Genomic DNA, 14,619 nt, shown 5'->3' with positions numbered 1-14,619 from the left:
CCTGTATACGCCACTGAGTGAGCCTGTCTGATGCATCTTTGTCGAGGGGGATTCGAATATAGAACTGAGACGCTCAAGACAGTTACATTATTGAGAGAGCAGATCAATCTTATAGAAGGCTGCCAACAAAATGACGGAGACCACCGGAAAAAAAATGACGTCGAGTGCTCCAGCTCCGAAGTCCAGTCGAGGGTTCGACTGTATGTCTCAAATACGAGTATTTGAGGAAAGTGTAGCAAGAGAATTGAAGCATTTGAAGGTATTCCAAAACTATCAACTGAATCCATCTCATGTCCCGGTCATCACAGGTAAAGCGATCCCAGAATGTGCTCCCAAGATTGTATAAGCGACAACACCTCGAAAAAAAAGAACGTTTCTCTCGTAGCATGAAGAAGTGGTCCTAGCAATCGAAACGCGATTAAAGATTATCTAGCAAGGAAGGGGATGCTGAACCACCGGTGGGACTTGGGACTTCAGCAGCCGAACCAGACAGAGGTAACGATTCCGGTGGCCTCTATGTGCAGTCAGTAGTTTTGCGCGAGTTATTGTGTGGCAACAGAAAAGGTAAACCTTCACGATCCCAATGAGAAGATTGTCTCCCATCCAGCATACGCCGAGATCGCGAGGAAAGTACAGCAGCATTTGGAACCCACCATCAAAAAGCTCAGTTTTTCCGAAACGAGCTCCCAAGAGGTAATTGCCAGGATGTCATAGAATATGCAAAACCTGGGTCTCCCAGGCCCTGGGTTGAAGGCATTTCTTTGTGCGAAGGTGTATCATTGCCAAGTGTCGAACTTGAGTGAGAGCGCGAAGAACACTCCGGCAAACAACAACGATAGCAGCTTTTGATAGTCGTTACCTGGCCATAGCATACAGGGGAAAGTCAAGATCGTGTATGCTCAAACGATAATACAAGTGTGGTGCCAAATATACGAATGGGCATAGTATCAGAGGCCGAACGCTTACGACACGGCCAATATTTTCGGGATGCTGGCATTTTCACTCCTTCTTCCTTTGGCTGCGAGACGGCACACACACCGGCGCGTCAGACTCATCCGCTAAAGTCGTAAAAAACTGCATCGTTTCTACGACTCGACACCAATGCAGTGCGGCAGCGGTGATGTTGAGCGAGATAGTCTGTCAGACTACTTGATATGGCATTACACACCGATGGAAGAGTCCCGGTATTTGTCGCCGCTGACTCCTGCATAGAACACTTAAATGTGACGTTGCGCCACTGCGTCATACAGTATTTGTCTTGTCTCTGCCGCTTGCCGATTAGGTCGGCTGGCTCGTGCTCAAGGAGCTCGAAAAGGGAACGAAGTGGAGAACTGACGGTTCAACAACAAAGCTCCTACGGCCGAACTCGGAGCTCTACTGGAATGCTCCGCATCGCCCCTGCGACATTACGAACTATGGTGAGCTATACGCCAAACAGATGCACCAAAACATGTTCCAAAAGCGAGACAGGCCGGAGACCGAGACTTCGGCAAGCTAGAATAGAGAAATGAGCCCGACGATGTCTTCCTCGAAGACGATCCAGTCGTGCTCTGAGTCACCATGGCTGTATCGCATTCAGTGAAGAGGCAATCTTTCTTGTTGACTATTTTTCGCTATATCGCTGGTGTGTGGTGACTGGCTGCAATTTTTCCCACGGGTTAGAAAAACCAACTGCACAGGAGTAAAGAAACGCTGTGAACTGTTGGTGCCGCAGTCGAGTCGCAACAAGTCTTGTGCTGCAGAAGGCTTTCCCAAGTGTCGGAGCGGCCCACTTGAAGGCATTCAGCCCTCTGGCGGTTCCGTTGACGCAACACCAACGCCCTGACGAGATAGGGGCATGCCGTGAAACTTGCGAACGGAGAGAGTCTCTCGAGCACTGCCAATGGAGTCAGCATTGCTTTACATGCACAAGCGCCTTCTGCGCTTGTGTATGCATGTAGAGACGTGCCCACATGAATGAGGACAAGAAGAAGCACATCCAGCACGCAGAGCGCTATATTCATACCGTTATAGTTATGTCGCTGGACTGGTTAAAGGACGTATCTTTCCTCTCCAGAAGCCTCAGCACTTGGTATTGGGAGCGCGTGAACAGACGTCAACCCATCCGGCAACACAGCAGCAAGCTGCTTCTTTCGAACAGGCAACGTCATTCGTCGGTGTCGGCTTCAAGCTTGTGTGAAGCTGTGAAACCAGATGTGCTTTCCGTTGGTCGCTTGAGATTGGCTCAACTGGCACCGATGGGCTTCCCCCGACGAAAACGAACGGTTTCCCCTTTTTGCACAGGAGACTGCCGCAGGAAAATGCACCAGCACATTCTGATGTTTCCTTAGAGACCAGCACTGGTTCGGTGGGAAATGTCTATGTGCATCTAACCCGAAAGAGCAAAGAGCTTAGGTGGATGACCGCCGCCAAAGGATGTGTACGCCCTGGCCTCTACGCGGCAACTCTGCAAAGGGTTGACTCCTGTTAAAACGTGCAGGGAATAAAAATCGCTTGTGTGCGTTCTGCCGCATTGGAAATGCCTTGATCGCGTTCATCAAAAAAAGTGTTTTAGTTCATTCAAATCGGAAAAGGTGCCATGGAACCTACCGGTGGGCCGCTTTGAGCTCAGAGGATGACAAATAGTAACATATGATATGTGACCACTGATGGGAGAAGACAAAGGAAAAAACGAACTCAAAAACGAGATATACATGACACGGAATGCCATAACCGGTTCCGTCTCAAAGAAACCTCTTTCTCTTGTTTCCCTACACATCGTGAGACCAAAGATGAACGACGAGGCGAACAAAAACGAGTTTAGCACCTTGCCGCTAACTCTTCTGCAAGCTCTACAACCTTCAACCAGATGCTCCCCACCCCGGCTTCAGCGTCTGCTTCAACCCCCACGACACAGATGAGGACGCGCACTATATCAAAAAAGAAGGAAAACACTGGCACGCCGGGAGAAACGAGAAAACATGGAGGCAGACGGAGCAAGCCGATGAGCAAGAGACACTCATGGAGAGACTCTTGAACGCGCCCAAGGTGAACAGCCACCTTCGAAAGCCGTGAGCTCCAGCGCACCAGTGCCAATAACACAACTTCGTGTCTCGACGGAAAAAAGACCTTGCACGCGCACGCATGGTCATCTCCTCACGCCGTCTCCCTGATAACCAGTCTCCGCTTCTTCGAGAAGGAAGCGGTGTGAACGAGTTTCCTTCCCCTCCGGAGAGTCCTCTGGGTGCTCTCCGCTCCCGAGCCTTGCATCCTCCTCCTATCCGCTCTTCCAGACGTCCCCTTACCTTCTCACCGGAGGCCAAGCGGCGCCTCGGGCGCGGTCGCGGCTCCTGTGTGTGTTATGCCTTCTCGGCTTCCTTCCTCGGGTGCCCCCGCCCTGCTTGAAAAGTGACAGACACTCCTCGCCCCTCCCGCCTCCGCCTTGGAAGAAGTCTCTTTCTCGGCGCTACTCTTCCTGCCGAAGCTGGGAGTCAGTCTGCCGCATGCTCAACGAGCCTCATCGGTCACAGCACCCCAGAAATCTGCGACCCGCTGGAACGCGCGCCGCGCACTGCGCCGGGCTTCCTGGTGAAACCGCCCCCGGCGTGCGAAGCTGCACGCCCATCCGCGAAGACCCCAAAGGCCGGGGTGCGCGGGCCACGCGGCCCCGGGGCCTCCTGCCCAGAAGCGAAAGAGCGCGACGGCGAACTTCCCACGCCGGCCTCCCGCAGCGGGGGCGGCAGGGGGACGGAGAAAGGCTGGACGCGGCCTTGCCAGGCGGGGTCCGCGCCTCGCCCCCCTCCGTCAAGCGTTGCGGGCGAGACGCTCCCCGCGGATGGAGGGTAGAGCCATCCGGCTCCCGCGTTCATGGCCACCTGAGCGTCATACGAAAAAGGGTAGTGCGGAAAACCTGCGTCCTCCGGGACAAAATGTCCCGGCGCGGAGACGCCGATAACACACCGCCCTGCCGCAGAAGGTGAGACTCCGCCGGCAGCCTGAGGGTTGGCCTGAGGCACATATACGCCTGCAAACGTGCTTTCTATGGGAATGCCCGCGTAAGGCGGCAACGCGCTAGGATTCGGCAGGAACCCGGGGTACGCAGGTACCCCGGGATACGCGAACGAGTAATCTTGACGTGGAAAAAGAAATCCGTTCCTTCCCTCCTGTCTATCAAACTGTGAAGTGGCACCGTAGTCCGGGTCGCCGCTTTGTCCCGCCTCCACGGCCGGCGGGCGCTGAAAACGGGGGAACCCTCGAACGCCCGGGTGGGAAAAACCATCTCCTTGCGCCGCGCCACCGTCTCCGCTCGCCTCCACCGCTCCCTGAGCTGCTTCACAAACAGCAGGCCCTGGGCTAACCCCCTGGAAGCCCTCCATGTCCGCGCGCGGGTCTCTTCGCCCGCCAGCTCTTGAGTGGCGCCCGTCCAGTCCGACAGAACCCTGCGAGCTGCTGCCGCCGTAGAGGTTTCTTGCCTGCGGTCGCGAACACGCGAACGGACGACCACCTGGGAGAATAAACGGCGAAGGCCCCTGCACAGGGCCAAACTCATGGGGGCAGTGAGGGAGGCCCGCAGGCGGGCCTCCGACCCCCCCGCACCCCGGGAACCCACTTGGCGCCTGGGACACAGCTGGAGGACACCCGCGAGAGGGGAATGGCGGGCCTACCGCGGCAAAGTAGCTTGGAGGACGCGGAGGGGAAGTACACGAGGGGGGCGGCACGACAAGGTCACGCATGAACTCCGGATCAAAGCGATCCTGGTGCGAGCGCGTCAAGTTCTTGCGCGGCGCGACGCGGAAGGAGGACGACGCAGCACCATTCGGCGACGACGCAGGCGACCTGCTCCGCGCGGAAGAAAAGATGCGCGCTCGGAGCTCTTGATACTGCAGATCCCACACAAACCGCAGAGAGAGAGACAGAGAGAGCAAGCATGTGCATATGAAGCCAGTCGCGCGGCGTCAGCGCCGGAAGAGGCACCATTACGTAGCGGTGCCTTCAGGCACCCATGAGAGGGGGCCCAAAGATGAGAGATCCACACGTGCTGCCTCTCCACTTTGCCGCTAACACATTCGCCCACAGGCGAGGGCCGGGTTCTCCGGGCGTACCACGCCTGTGAGCGGCAACGGAGGCGGCATCCCGCAATGTCGTGGTACGTTTTCTCTCGCATGCGCGTGCTCACACGCCGCCTGGAGGCGCTAAAACCAACGACTGCAGTGAGGAATGTGTCCGCGTGATAAAAGAGATTCTCTCGTGAGTCTCTTCACGCATTCCGCAACTGTTTTGACACTGTATGGTACTGAAATAACGGCGCCGTTCTGCTGGAAGTGCCCTCGGGGAATGTGGACACGTGATGAATGCCAAGAGGGAGACTGCAGCGCGCCTCCATTGGCGAGCAAGTTAATTGCTCTCCAGCCGAAACCTTCCAGCTCTCACCTCTCTTTCTCGCTCTTCGAGACTCTTCACGGCTCCTGCAGGCACGCGTGGGCCACAGCCGCCTGCTGCGGCAGCCTCGCCGTCGTCACCCTTCCCATCTTGGCCCTGAGTGAGCTCGCCTTGAGCGTCTGCCGTGATTCCTGAGGCGTGTGATGGAGCGTCATCCTTGCCAGCCTCTCTCTTCAAGCCGAAAGGCGCTAGACGATTGTCTCCTCTGCGCAGGAGAATCATCTTCCTGGGCTTGGCGATCTCTTTGTCATCTCCGTTTCTGAATCCAGTCGGCGTATTCGACGGTGGCGACGACGCTGAGGGAGAAGAGATGGGAGACGCTGCAGGGGGCGAAGAGCGAGACGCAGGCACGGAGGGCGAACCCGTCAGCGGAGCCAGCGCAGGCGACGGCAGGCTCGGAGCGCAGCTTGGAGCTGACGACGAAGGAGCGAACGTAGAGAGCCCAAGGGAGCAAGCAGAGCAGGTTGAGGAAGAAGCAAAGTGAGTAGAATCCGCGGAAGCACAGAGACAAGAAGAGCGCCCGCCAGACGACGCGGCAAAGAGAGAAGACGGCGGAGAGATCTCTGTATCGCCTTTCACGGCGCAGGCGCTTGGCACCCTCGTATCGAATATATTTGCCGTCCCGCCCCCTGAGTGCCCTGTGCCTGTTGCTCCTTCCTCGCACAAGACATCCTGCGTGCTCGCCCCTTCTGCGCTCACCACCTCCTCTCCTGTCCCTTGCTCCCCCCCACGCCCTGCGGCCAACGTCATCCTGCCTGCGCCGCCAGCAGCATCCGAACTTTGCTGCGTGTCCTCTGCGTCCGCCCCTCCGGTCTCCCGTTGACTGCTCGCCGACGCGCTGTCTCCGCCTGCGCCTTCCTCTCCATTTCGAGAGGCCTCACTTCGCCGCTTCCCCTGCTCGGCGCATGAACTCGAAGGTGACACGGGAGACGATGCGGGGATGGAGGAAGACGCGCGCCCCGAAGGCGACTTTGCACCCTCGGTAGTCTCTCTGTCGCGCCCGCCTCCCCCCTCATCACCTTCTTGCGCCTGCTCACGCCCTGCGTCTCCCTCTCTCTGCTGTTCCCTCGCCTCGCGCACGCTCTTCTCCGCCGCAACGCGACATGCCCACACGCCGCGCAACGGTGGAAGCGCCGCCGCTGAGCGGAAGCCCTGCCCTCTCTGTGTGTCTTCTCCGCTGCGCTGACAGCGCGAAGAAGAAGAAGACCATTCTTCCAGAGCCGCCTGCGAAGGGTCCTCCGACCTCATGCTGCCGGCTAGCAAAGAACGGCGGGAGACGGGGGGAAAAGGGGGGGGGGGGGGGAAAGTGCGGGCGGGCAGCCAGCAAAATCGCGAGGTGAGAACTCTCAGACGAGAAGGGTCCGGTCCGGAAGATATAAATGGGAAATAGAGGAAACCCTGAAACCCCAGAGACGAGCCGAGAAGGCGAGAGGACAATGCACACAGCCTCACAGAAAATGGCCAGGACCCCGCACGAGCACAGGGCACCCAGACGGCGGGTGGAAGGGGGGCGGCGAAGAAGAGAAGATATCAAAAGGTTCAAAAGCTCCGAGGAAAACTGACAAACACCATCCGGAGGAGCCTGCAGGACATGAAGGGGCGAGGCCCTCGCACGAAACACGAAGGCTAGACCGAAAACGGTGAACGGGAAAGCTGAGATATGTAGGGAGCATCCATCTTGACCGCTGACCGAATTTCGCTCGCCAGAAAGGGAGAGACAAGCCCGGATCCGGCCCCACAAACAAGGCGCTCCGGACTACAGCGCCGAGTGACCAACGCAGACGCAAGGCTCCATAGAACAAGAGGATCAACTGTGTCTCCTCGCATGCAGAGGAGAACCGCGGCCTAGTCTGTGTGCGCGCTCTCTATGTCTTTCGCCGACTGCTGCATTCAAGTACTGCCGTCCTCTGAAATACCGAAGAATACGTTCCTCTGTCTGCCTACAGCGGGCGCCCTTCGTCCTGTGTAGGGCCCCGGCTGCAGACTACAGGCGCTGCCTCCTTAGGTGGCGGACGAGGACGAGCATGACGAACGCAAGCTCTTTCTCACAGATAAAAAAGAATGAAGGGACTTGGTTCGCAGGCGGACACGAGAAAGAAGAGCTGAGAGCGCCTCTGCCTTTCACGCGTCGCTACCTGAGGCACAACGCCTTAGACCTTGGTAACCAGAAAAGAGAAGGCCAGAAGAAGAGGAGAGAAATGACGAAAAAGGAGGTCAAAAATGTGCTGGAAAACGGCAGTAGGAAATACTGGGAAATGGCTCTCTCGCCTGGCATGAGGCCTCAAACACCGTGATCCTGGTGAGCGCCCCAAAGCTCAACGAACAGCCGGAAAGAAAAACAACAAGAAAGAACTGAAAGAGACGGAAACGCGTCGATGCCACTGCCGCCGTGGCGGGGGGAAGACACAGCGATTCTGTGTTTAAGAAAACCTTCGGACAGCGACTGGAGGAGACGGCACCACTGGGACGCGGCCGATGAGAAAAAAAGGGAACGAGGGGTCCTGGTGGCGTATGAGACAGAGGCAGAAAGAAGAAGCATACTTAAGAAAGGCCAGCGACGGTTGTCAAGTGTTGCTTCGACACGTTCTCCCCCCTTTCCCTGAATGAACGGCTCCGGTCTTCTGCGAATTCGCGCAGTGCAGCTCGCTCGCAAATCGCAGGTCCTCCGCCGTGTCCGGCAACGCAGAATAAGATCACAATTCGCCCGGAAGCGGGGGAAATGTCTTCGCAATTGCTAAACTCACAGAAGAGACAACAGAAAAAGGAAGGCCAGGGGACCGGGGGAAGAATCATATTCGCTCGTCTCTTCCCCAGTTGAAAGCTCACTCGGCACAACGCGAGGAATGTCTCGTGCCCGGGTCACTGTGGCGCAGGCGGCATCACCTCCGAAGGTATGATCGCTTTGGGATGCTTCTCTGTGTCAGAAATGAGGGACAAAAGTAACACACACAGGACCAAGCGCGAGAAACGAACAGACATGCAAGAAGGATGACAAACGCATTCGAAACCTGCACATGCGGAGCGCCCATACACAGGACATCGCGTTGAAGGTTCACTTACATTCAAAAGGCGTACGAGCTGCTTGCGCTCCCCGTCTCGTCTGGTTTAGGCTAGCAGGTGGCGGCAGACCTTCCAGAGTAAAAGATGAGTACAAATGGAATTGAGACTGAATGAGTACAGACCTGTTTCCGTCGTGGCGGCTGAATGACACGGCGGTTCGCCCGGCGCGATGACTGCTGTACCGAATCACACATGTGGTAGACTACGTTAAGCCACTGAGACGATCACATGGTATTCCGCGTATGCGGGTTAGAGAAGAAGCCTCTGTGGAAGTTTGTTTGTCTTCTGCGTGGTTTCACTTAGTGATCAACGTAGTCAGTGTCACGCCGCGGCATCACGTGACACCACACGACGCCGAGCCCTGTATCGGCTGGTGTGTTGTCGTCTTCGGCAGAACCATGCGGCGACGGACTCTGGCTGTTACCGATATGGACGTAGTACACGTAGAAGAATTCTTTTCAGCGGTGTATGCTGCCTCGTTTCCTTCAGGTCGGACCACCACTGCGGCAGGAAGGAATAGCTTTCCAGCATCGGCGTGCGCTTTGCGCACAACAGAGTTCAGGGCTTGCTCTGGACCGATCGCCGGCTAGTGCTACGGTGTAACGTGCACTTGCCAGATTGTGCCTACCGGTTTTTTCGCATGTGTACCTCTGGAGGAGCATTTCGCTGGAGCTCGCCGAACAGCAGCACACTAGAAAACAGGAGATCGCATTAGTTCTTGGAAAAACAATATCCAAACCATGTGTCCAGGAAACTGCATAGCGGCTGAAGGCATTTACAGGCGAAGTAACCAACCGAAAGAGCGCATGCCATCGCTGCGCGTGCTCCTTCGGAAAGGCCATCGGGCGCAGTGGCATCCTCATGTAAAATGGCAGTTCGTCTCGCCCTCTGCGACTCTACTTCTTGACATCATCCTGCCATTTACCGATTTACTTTGGCGATTGAAGAACCACAGTACAAACTACGCAGCAGGCCATCCAGAACGCCGGCCCACCGGTGAGCCACAGTTGGGGTCATCCCCTGCGGGACAGACGTAGTTCGCGTAGCACATGGCTTGATCAGTGGCGAATAGGACACCGCAAAACAATTTGTGGAGCCCCTAGGCGGCAGTTTGGAGAACGCAGTTTGTCTGGTGCTGTCCTAAAAAGGATGTCTCTGTGAGGCTTGCTGGCGTGCCTCCATGATGCTGTTCATGTATACACCAGGGTAGCCGCGTCCCGTCGCGGTATCAAGGGAAGACGAAGCATGATAGACAAGAAAACATCGGCTTCACCGCTCTCAACTATGTGCAACCTTGGTAGGGCAGCAGGAGTCCGTGGGAGTCCCCGGCGCAGCAGGGCTCAGCGCAACTTCTTGCTATCAAGGCCGGGCCAAAAGTCAGGCGTGGTTGTTCATAGATAGCATAACTGGGACAACCCGCCCTCGTTGCCAGTAGAACCATGGAGTGATTCATCCAGTGGAGAACAACAGTCCTTCCAGGTTGACTGCTGGCGACGCGGTTCGGGGCAGTCGAAAGGTCCTTGAGAATCCGCGTATCTCGGACAGTTCTCAGAGTTGAGAAAAAAGACTCGGACTTTCAGGCCAGCCTCAGTAAGCGTGCCCGGCGCACCCAGCCAAGAGGAACATCTCATGTCTGCTCAGATTACACTAAACTGAAACCCACGCAGCGGCCTTGGACTCAGACACCAAAGAGGAAAACACGGGAGAATTCACTTGGGGTGGAACTACCGTTGTCGCTCGCCGCGGGGGGGCGGCGGGCGATAGGACTATTCCGTGCAGCTCATGTTACTTGTGGCAAGCAAAGCAGCACGTAAAACGGTGCTGACCGAGGTCTAGCGCTGCTCTATGGACTCCCACTGCACTGTTCTTCGAGGCTCGGGCGAGACGAAAGGCAGAGCGAGGCACCCCGCGCCCGTCATATTTGTTTGGTTTCCCCTGTCTAGGGACTAGCAAAACCGCCTTACTAACTCATATTTGTTTAGTTTCCCCTGTCTAGGGACTAGCAAAAGCGCCTTACTAACCATGGCGTAGCGTCTTTCGAGTACGTCTCCTGGAGTTTCTTTTTTGAAAAACTGAATTACCCGGCGGGAGAGTTTGATGTACGGTCAACGCTTCGAGCACCTCCTTATTTTCTAGGTCTGCCTTTCTGGTTTCCCCGGTGTCCTCTTGCAGCGGTGTTCCGTGCATCCCCTTTGCATTTGCATTCCCCGGTCCGTCTGCAATCTTTGCGTTGTTGACCGCAATTCTACTCGTCAACTAGGGGCGAAGCTGCCGGTTGTGCCGGTGTGGGGCGTGCTAAGGAACCGCCGTTCAGAACCTCGTGAGTTCCGACCTGTGAGGACCGATGGGAGGCAGAAAGATTTTTTGGGTGTCTCAGTTTATGCGGGAGACCCGGGAGAGATCTTGCGAATGCCAAGTTTCTGGAGGAAGGCCCCACCCCATGTCTGACCCCCTCTCCCGCATTCATGCTAGAAGGTCCCGTGCCTCGTCTCCAGGTTGGTCCTGCCGCCTCGAGCGCAGTTACAGAACACGAGCCCGAAAAAACGCCTTGCCTTCTCGGTCGAAACGTGCCTCAGGACTGCCGCTCTAACCCCCCTCGTCTAGGTCAAGATTCTTGTCTTTTGTCACGCGAACCGAAGAAAGTGTGGGGCGATTGAGGGCTTAGCCCAATCGGCGGCGTGACTGCCTGGCTCTGTTGCCGGTGGGGGCTCCGCGGCCTGTCAGCACGCTGTTCTGAGCGTCGTTCGAGACATGCGGTGGATAACGAAAGAGCGCTCATTGACTCCCCCGCCGTGCCGGAGGAGAAAGCGGTTTTTCCGAGGTTCTTTCCGTTGCGGAGCTTTGCTACAGAAATCATCCCCTTACTGTATTCAGTGGCGCACGATCCACTCACGTCAGTGATTACTTTTCCCACCGTCCTGTCGAGTCTACTGAACCGGACGTGGGAGAGCCCATTTCTCGAGAAACATGACCCTTTCGCGTTACGAGAGTTTCCCTTCTCCTTTGGTGTGCTCTCCCCTGATTTCTGTATTCTCAGAAAGGTGTCGGATGCCACGCTCGGGCCTCTCGGCGTGTTGCGGCAACTCCGTCTTCGCGCGCGAGCGGATTGGCGTACGTCCGTTCCCGTTCGAAGTAACGCTTCCGCGTTTGAGGAAAACGCCCCTGCACCTCTTGTAGACTTTGCGTCTCTTAACGAGCAGTTCTCTCTTCCCTGTGTACGACTTGTGCATGAAGTTTTCCTCCTTTTCGTTCCACGTTCTTTTCCCGCGCTCGGCGAGGGCACTTTTCGGCGCGCCGCGTAGTGGATTCGGGGTGCCTCGGTGCGCGCGCGCGCCGGTGAAACCCGCACAGTGGTGAACCCTCAGTCGGCGGATCCAGAGTGTTACTGCAGCCGGGCTGTGTGTGGCCGGCCCCCAACAGAGACTGGCGGCGGATTTTTGAGCGGGGCGGTTCACTTTTTCGCATTGGACGTCGTGGACATCGATGGGAGCGAAGCGGGTACAGAGCGGGGAAGTCGTCGTCGAGGGAAGGAAGAACTGTGACAGAGTGACTGGGGGCTGAGGAGACGGTGATGACGGAGCGGGAAGAGGCGTTGTTGGCGTGAACGGGGGTCACATGTTCTGGCCGCCGTATCCCCCTCTCTGGTCGATAGGAGCGTCGTTTGCCGTGATGCATTTCAAAGGCAGTCTTCGATGGCGACTTGAAGAGGCTGTCTAGTCCTCTTGCCATTTCTCAAGATGCCTGTGGAGGAGCCGGGCACTCTTGTGAAGAGTTTTCGCGAGTCCCAATCGCGCGGCACCGTGGAAAGGCGCTCTCTGTACCCCGCGCTCCACGCAAAATTCGAACAACGGGGCCTTTGCTCCGCTTGCAGACGCTTTCAGTCCGCGAATTCCACTATTGACAAGCCGGGAATTCCACTATTGACGAGCCGGATTTGGAAGAGGCGATGGTCGCCTCGTCGTTAAATTCGCCCCGTTAACCCGAGCTGCTGTTCGTGGGAACGAGGCTGATGACCCCCCCAGTGTACCCAGAGCCGGTTCGCTTCTATCGACACGGTCCTTGCTTTTGCGTTTTCTTCCGTGAAGAATGCCACTCTTCACCCTGACTTCTCGCGGCTAGGCGTCTGAACTTTTTCCTTGTGGTTTTTTGATGCTGGCACGTAGGCATCGAGGAAGACGGCAAACACGCAGCGGCTCCATGAACGACGCGGGATGCCCGTAACGCACAAACGTATACGTTCGTTTTTCTTCTTCGATTCTAGCATCGCGCCTATGCTTCACGTTCTCGTGACCGCGTAGCAAGCTCACGTGCGTCATGTGTTGAGTCCGTCATTGTCAGTCGAAGACGACAGAGCGCGCAAAGCTTCGCGTTCTTCTGCGCTTACTTTATCTTTTCGTATTGACTCCTTTTCCCCCAGTTTACCGCGTGGCGGATGGAATACCAACTGGACGTATTGTCTTGCACCTTTGCAGTGAGCCCCGTTGCTCACCCAGAGAAACTAGTTTCCTCGTCTGGCGTTTTCTTGTTTCATCCCTTCGCTTTTCGCCCCCGCCAAAAAACCTTGCCGTCCCGCGTGGTTGGCCCGGACTATCCTCTTTTACTGTGAGGGTATCAGATTTTTTGTTTCGGACTCTCGTTGGAGAACGATTTCTGCTCGCGTTATTTCCCGCCTCTCTTCTTTCGACAACAAACCGAAACTCGCGCATTCTGAGGTCGCCACGTTGCGGCGTTGCCCGTGATGCGAAGCGGAAGGACGAACCCGCGGGGTTCTCTCTCGATCGGTTGTCCTCAGGAGCAAAGCGCTCCTGGATAAATCTTTTACCCCTGCTGGAGTGCCAGCTACAACTCGCGGGTTATTTCATACCTCTGTTTTTCCTTTTTCCGATCCTTTTTTTTGTGCCTCCTGCGCTGCCATTCTGCATAGAGGTCCAGTGTCGATACACTGGATTGGTGGACCCACGTGCAACGCTGTGGGAGAATGCACATCTGCTTTGCAGAGGAATCAAAGTCGACGTTCCCCAGTTTCTTTGCGCGACAGGCTGGCAGGTTTCTTTGAGCAACTTGGGATTATTTTACTCGCGAAATCGTCAAAATACGCTCCGGATCGATTGTCAGCCACTGCCAGCGTCGTGTCACAGTTGCGCTGTCTCATTCAACTATTCGCATCTGTTCTTTTGTCCCCAAACACTTTCTCCCTGGCAGTTTCCGGTGATTCGCGAGTCCTTGCATCTTGTTCTCCGTTTCCCCTCCAAAACTGGATGTTCTGTTGCGGTTTGCCTGTTCTGAAAATAGCTTTTTACACGTGACGACCCCTCGAGCACTTGTTTTGTTCCAATGCAGATCCCGTGTTGAATTCCGCGTGCATGCATGTGCATACTCGCGTCTGTTGTATGCGCGTTGTACGAAGCGTCTTGATTCGTCTCGTTCTTTGCAGTTCCCACTGCAACTTGTTTTGTGGGCAGGCTGCTTTCGTTCCGCTGAACGGAGGACTCTCACTGGATCAAAGGATCTCTCTCCTCTGTCTCGGGCGTGAACAGCGTGTGTCCACGTTGCACTATCGTTCGGTGGCTTCCTCGTCGACGAATATCGCCGGACACCGGTTTCCTTTTCTGTTGCATCATCTTCTCGGCGCACTCTGCTTGTCGCGCCCTCCCTGATAAAATATCGCTCGTGGACTCTGTGCGCATCGTTCCCTTCCTCTCGTCTTGGTGCGCTCCACCTGCCGACGAAGTGGGGGGCGGAGTTCGCCGACCGCATTGCTGAGGGAGTGATATATGTGAAAGGTGGCAGAAATTCCCCGTCTACGAAGCTTCTGTGTAGTACGTGGTCAGAGTTCTCGAAGCGCCGCCTTGACTTCGTTTGGCACCCCTTCGCTTCGGCAGCGAGAGCAACTCTTCTCCGCAGGAGCGGAATCCACTCAATTTTTTCAGCGGCGTGCGCCGAGCCCGTGGGCAGACGTTGCGCGACAAGCCACGCGGAGGAGGCCTGCGAAGAGCTGCTGCAGGGGCCTGCGCAGAGCAGAAGGACCGGAGAGCGAGGAGGAGGAGACGACGGCTGCTTGGGCGGGCGAGTGACGACGTCAGGCGAGCAGCCAGGAGAGCCAGGCCGACCGAGAGGAAGCAGCACGTGAACCCGGTCGGC

The 14,619-nt window shown here is 56.4% G+C and overlaps 2 protein-coding genes across 2 annotated transcripts; one reads left to right on the top strand and one right to left on the bottom strand.

The window, feature by feature from the left end:
* Positions 1–130: 130 nt before the first annotated feature.
* On the top strand, positions 131–1,498 carry BESB_052730 (uncharacterized protein; the record flags this gene model as incomplete). The annotated part of the gene is made up of 3 exons (XM_029363708.1): positions 131–308; positions 560–693; positions 1,283–1,498. The coding sequence occupies 3 exons, from the start codon at positions 131–133 to the stop codon at positions 1,496–1,498; spliced, it is 528 nt and encodes a 175-aa protein (XP_029219631.1).
* Positions 1,499–3,503: 2,005 nt separating this feature from the next.
* On the bottom strand, positions 3,504–6,666 carry BESB_052720 (uncharacterized protein; the record flags this gene model as incomplete). Its single annotated transcript, XM_029363707.1, has 2 exons — positions 3,504–4,859; positions 5,410–6,666. The coding sequence occupies 2 exons, from the start codon at positions 6,664–6,666 to the stop codon at positions 3,504–3,506; spliced, it is 2,613 nt and encodes an 870-aa protein (XP_029219630.1).
* Positions 6,667–14,619: the final 7,953 nt, after the last annotated feature.

The sequence above is a fragment of the Besnoitia besnoiti genome, chromosome IV (genome assembly GCF_002563875.1).
Source record: "Besnoitia besnoiti strain Bb-Ger1 chromosome IV, whole genome shotgun sequence".
Classification (NCBI taxonomy): domain Eukaryota; phylum Apicomplexa; class Conoidasida; order Eucoccidiorida; family Sarcocystidae; genus Besnoitia; species Besnoitia besnoiti.
This window is presented reverse-complemented; position numbering and strand designations above follow the sequence as displayed.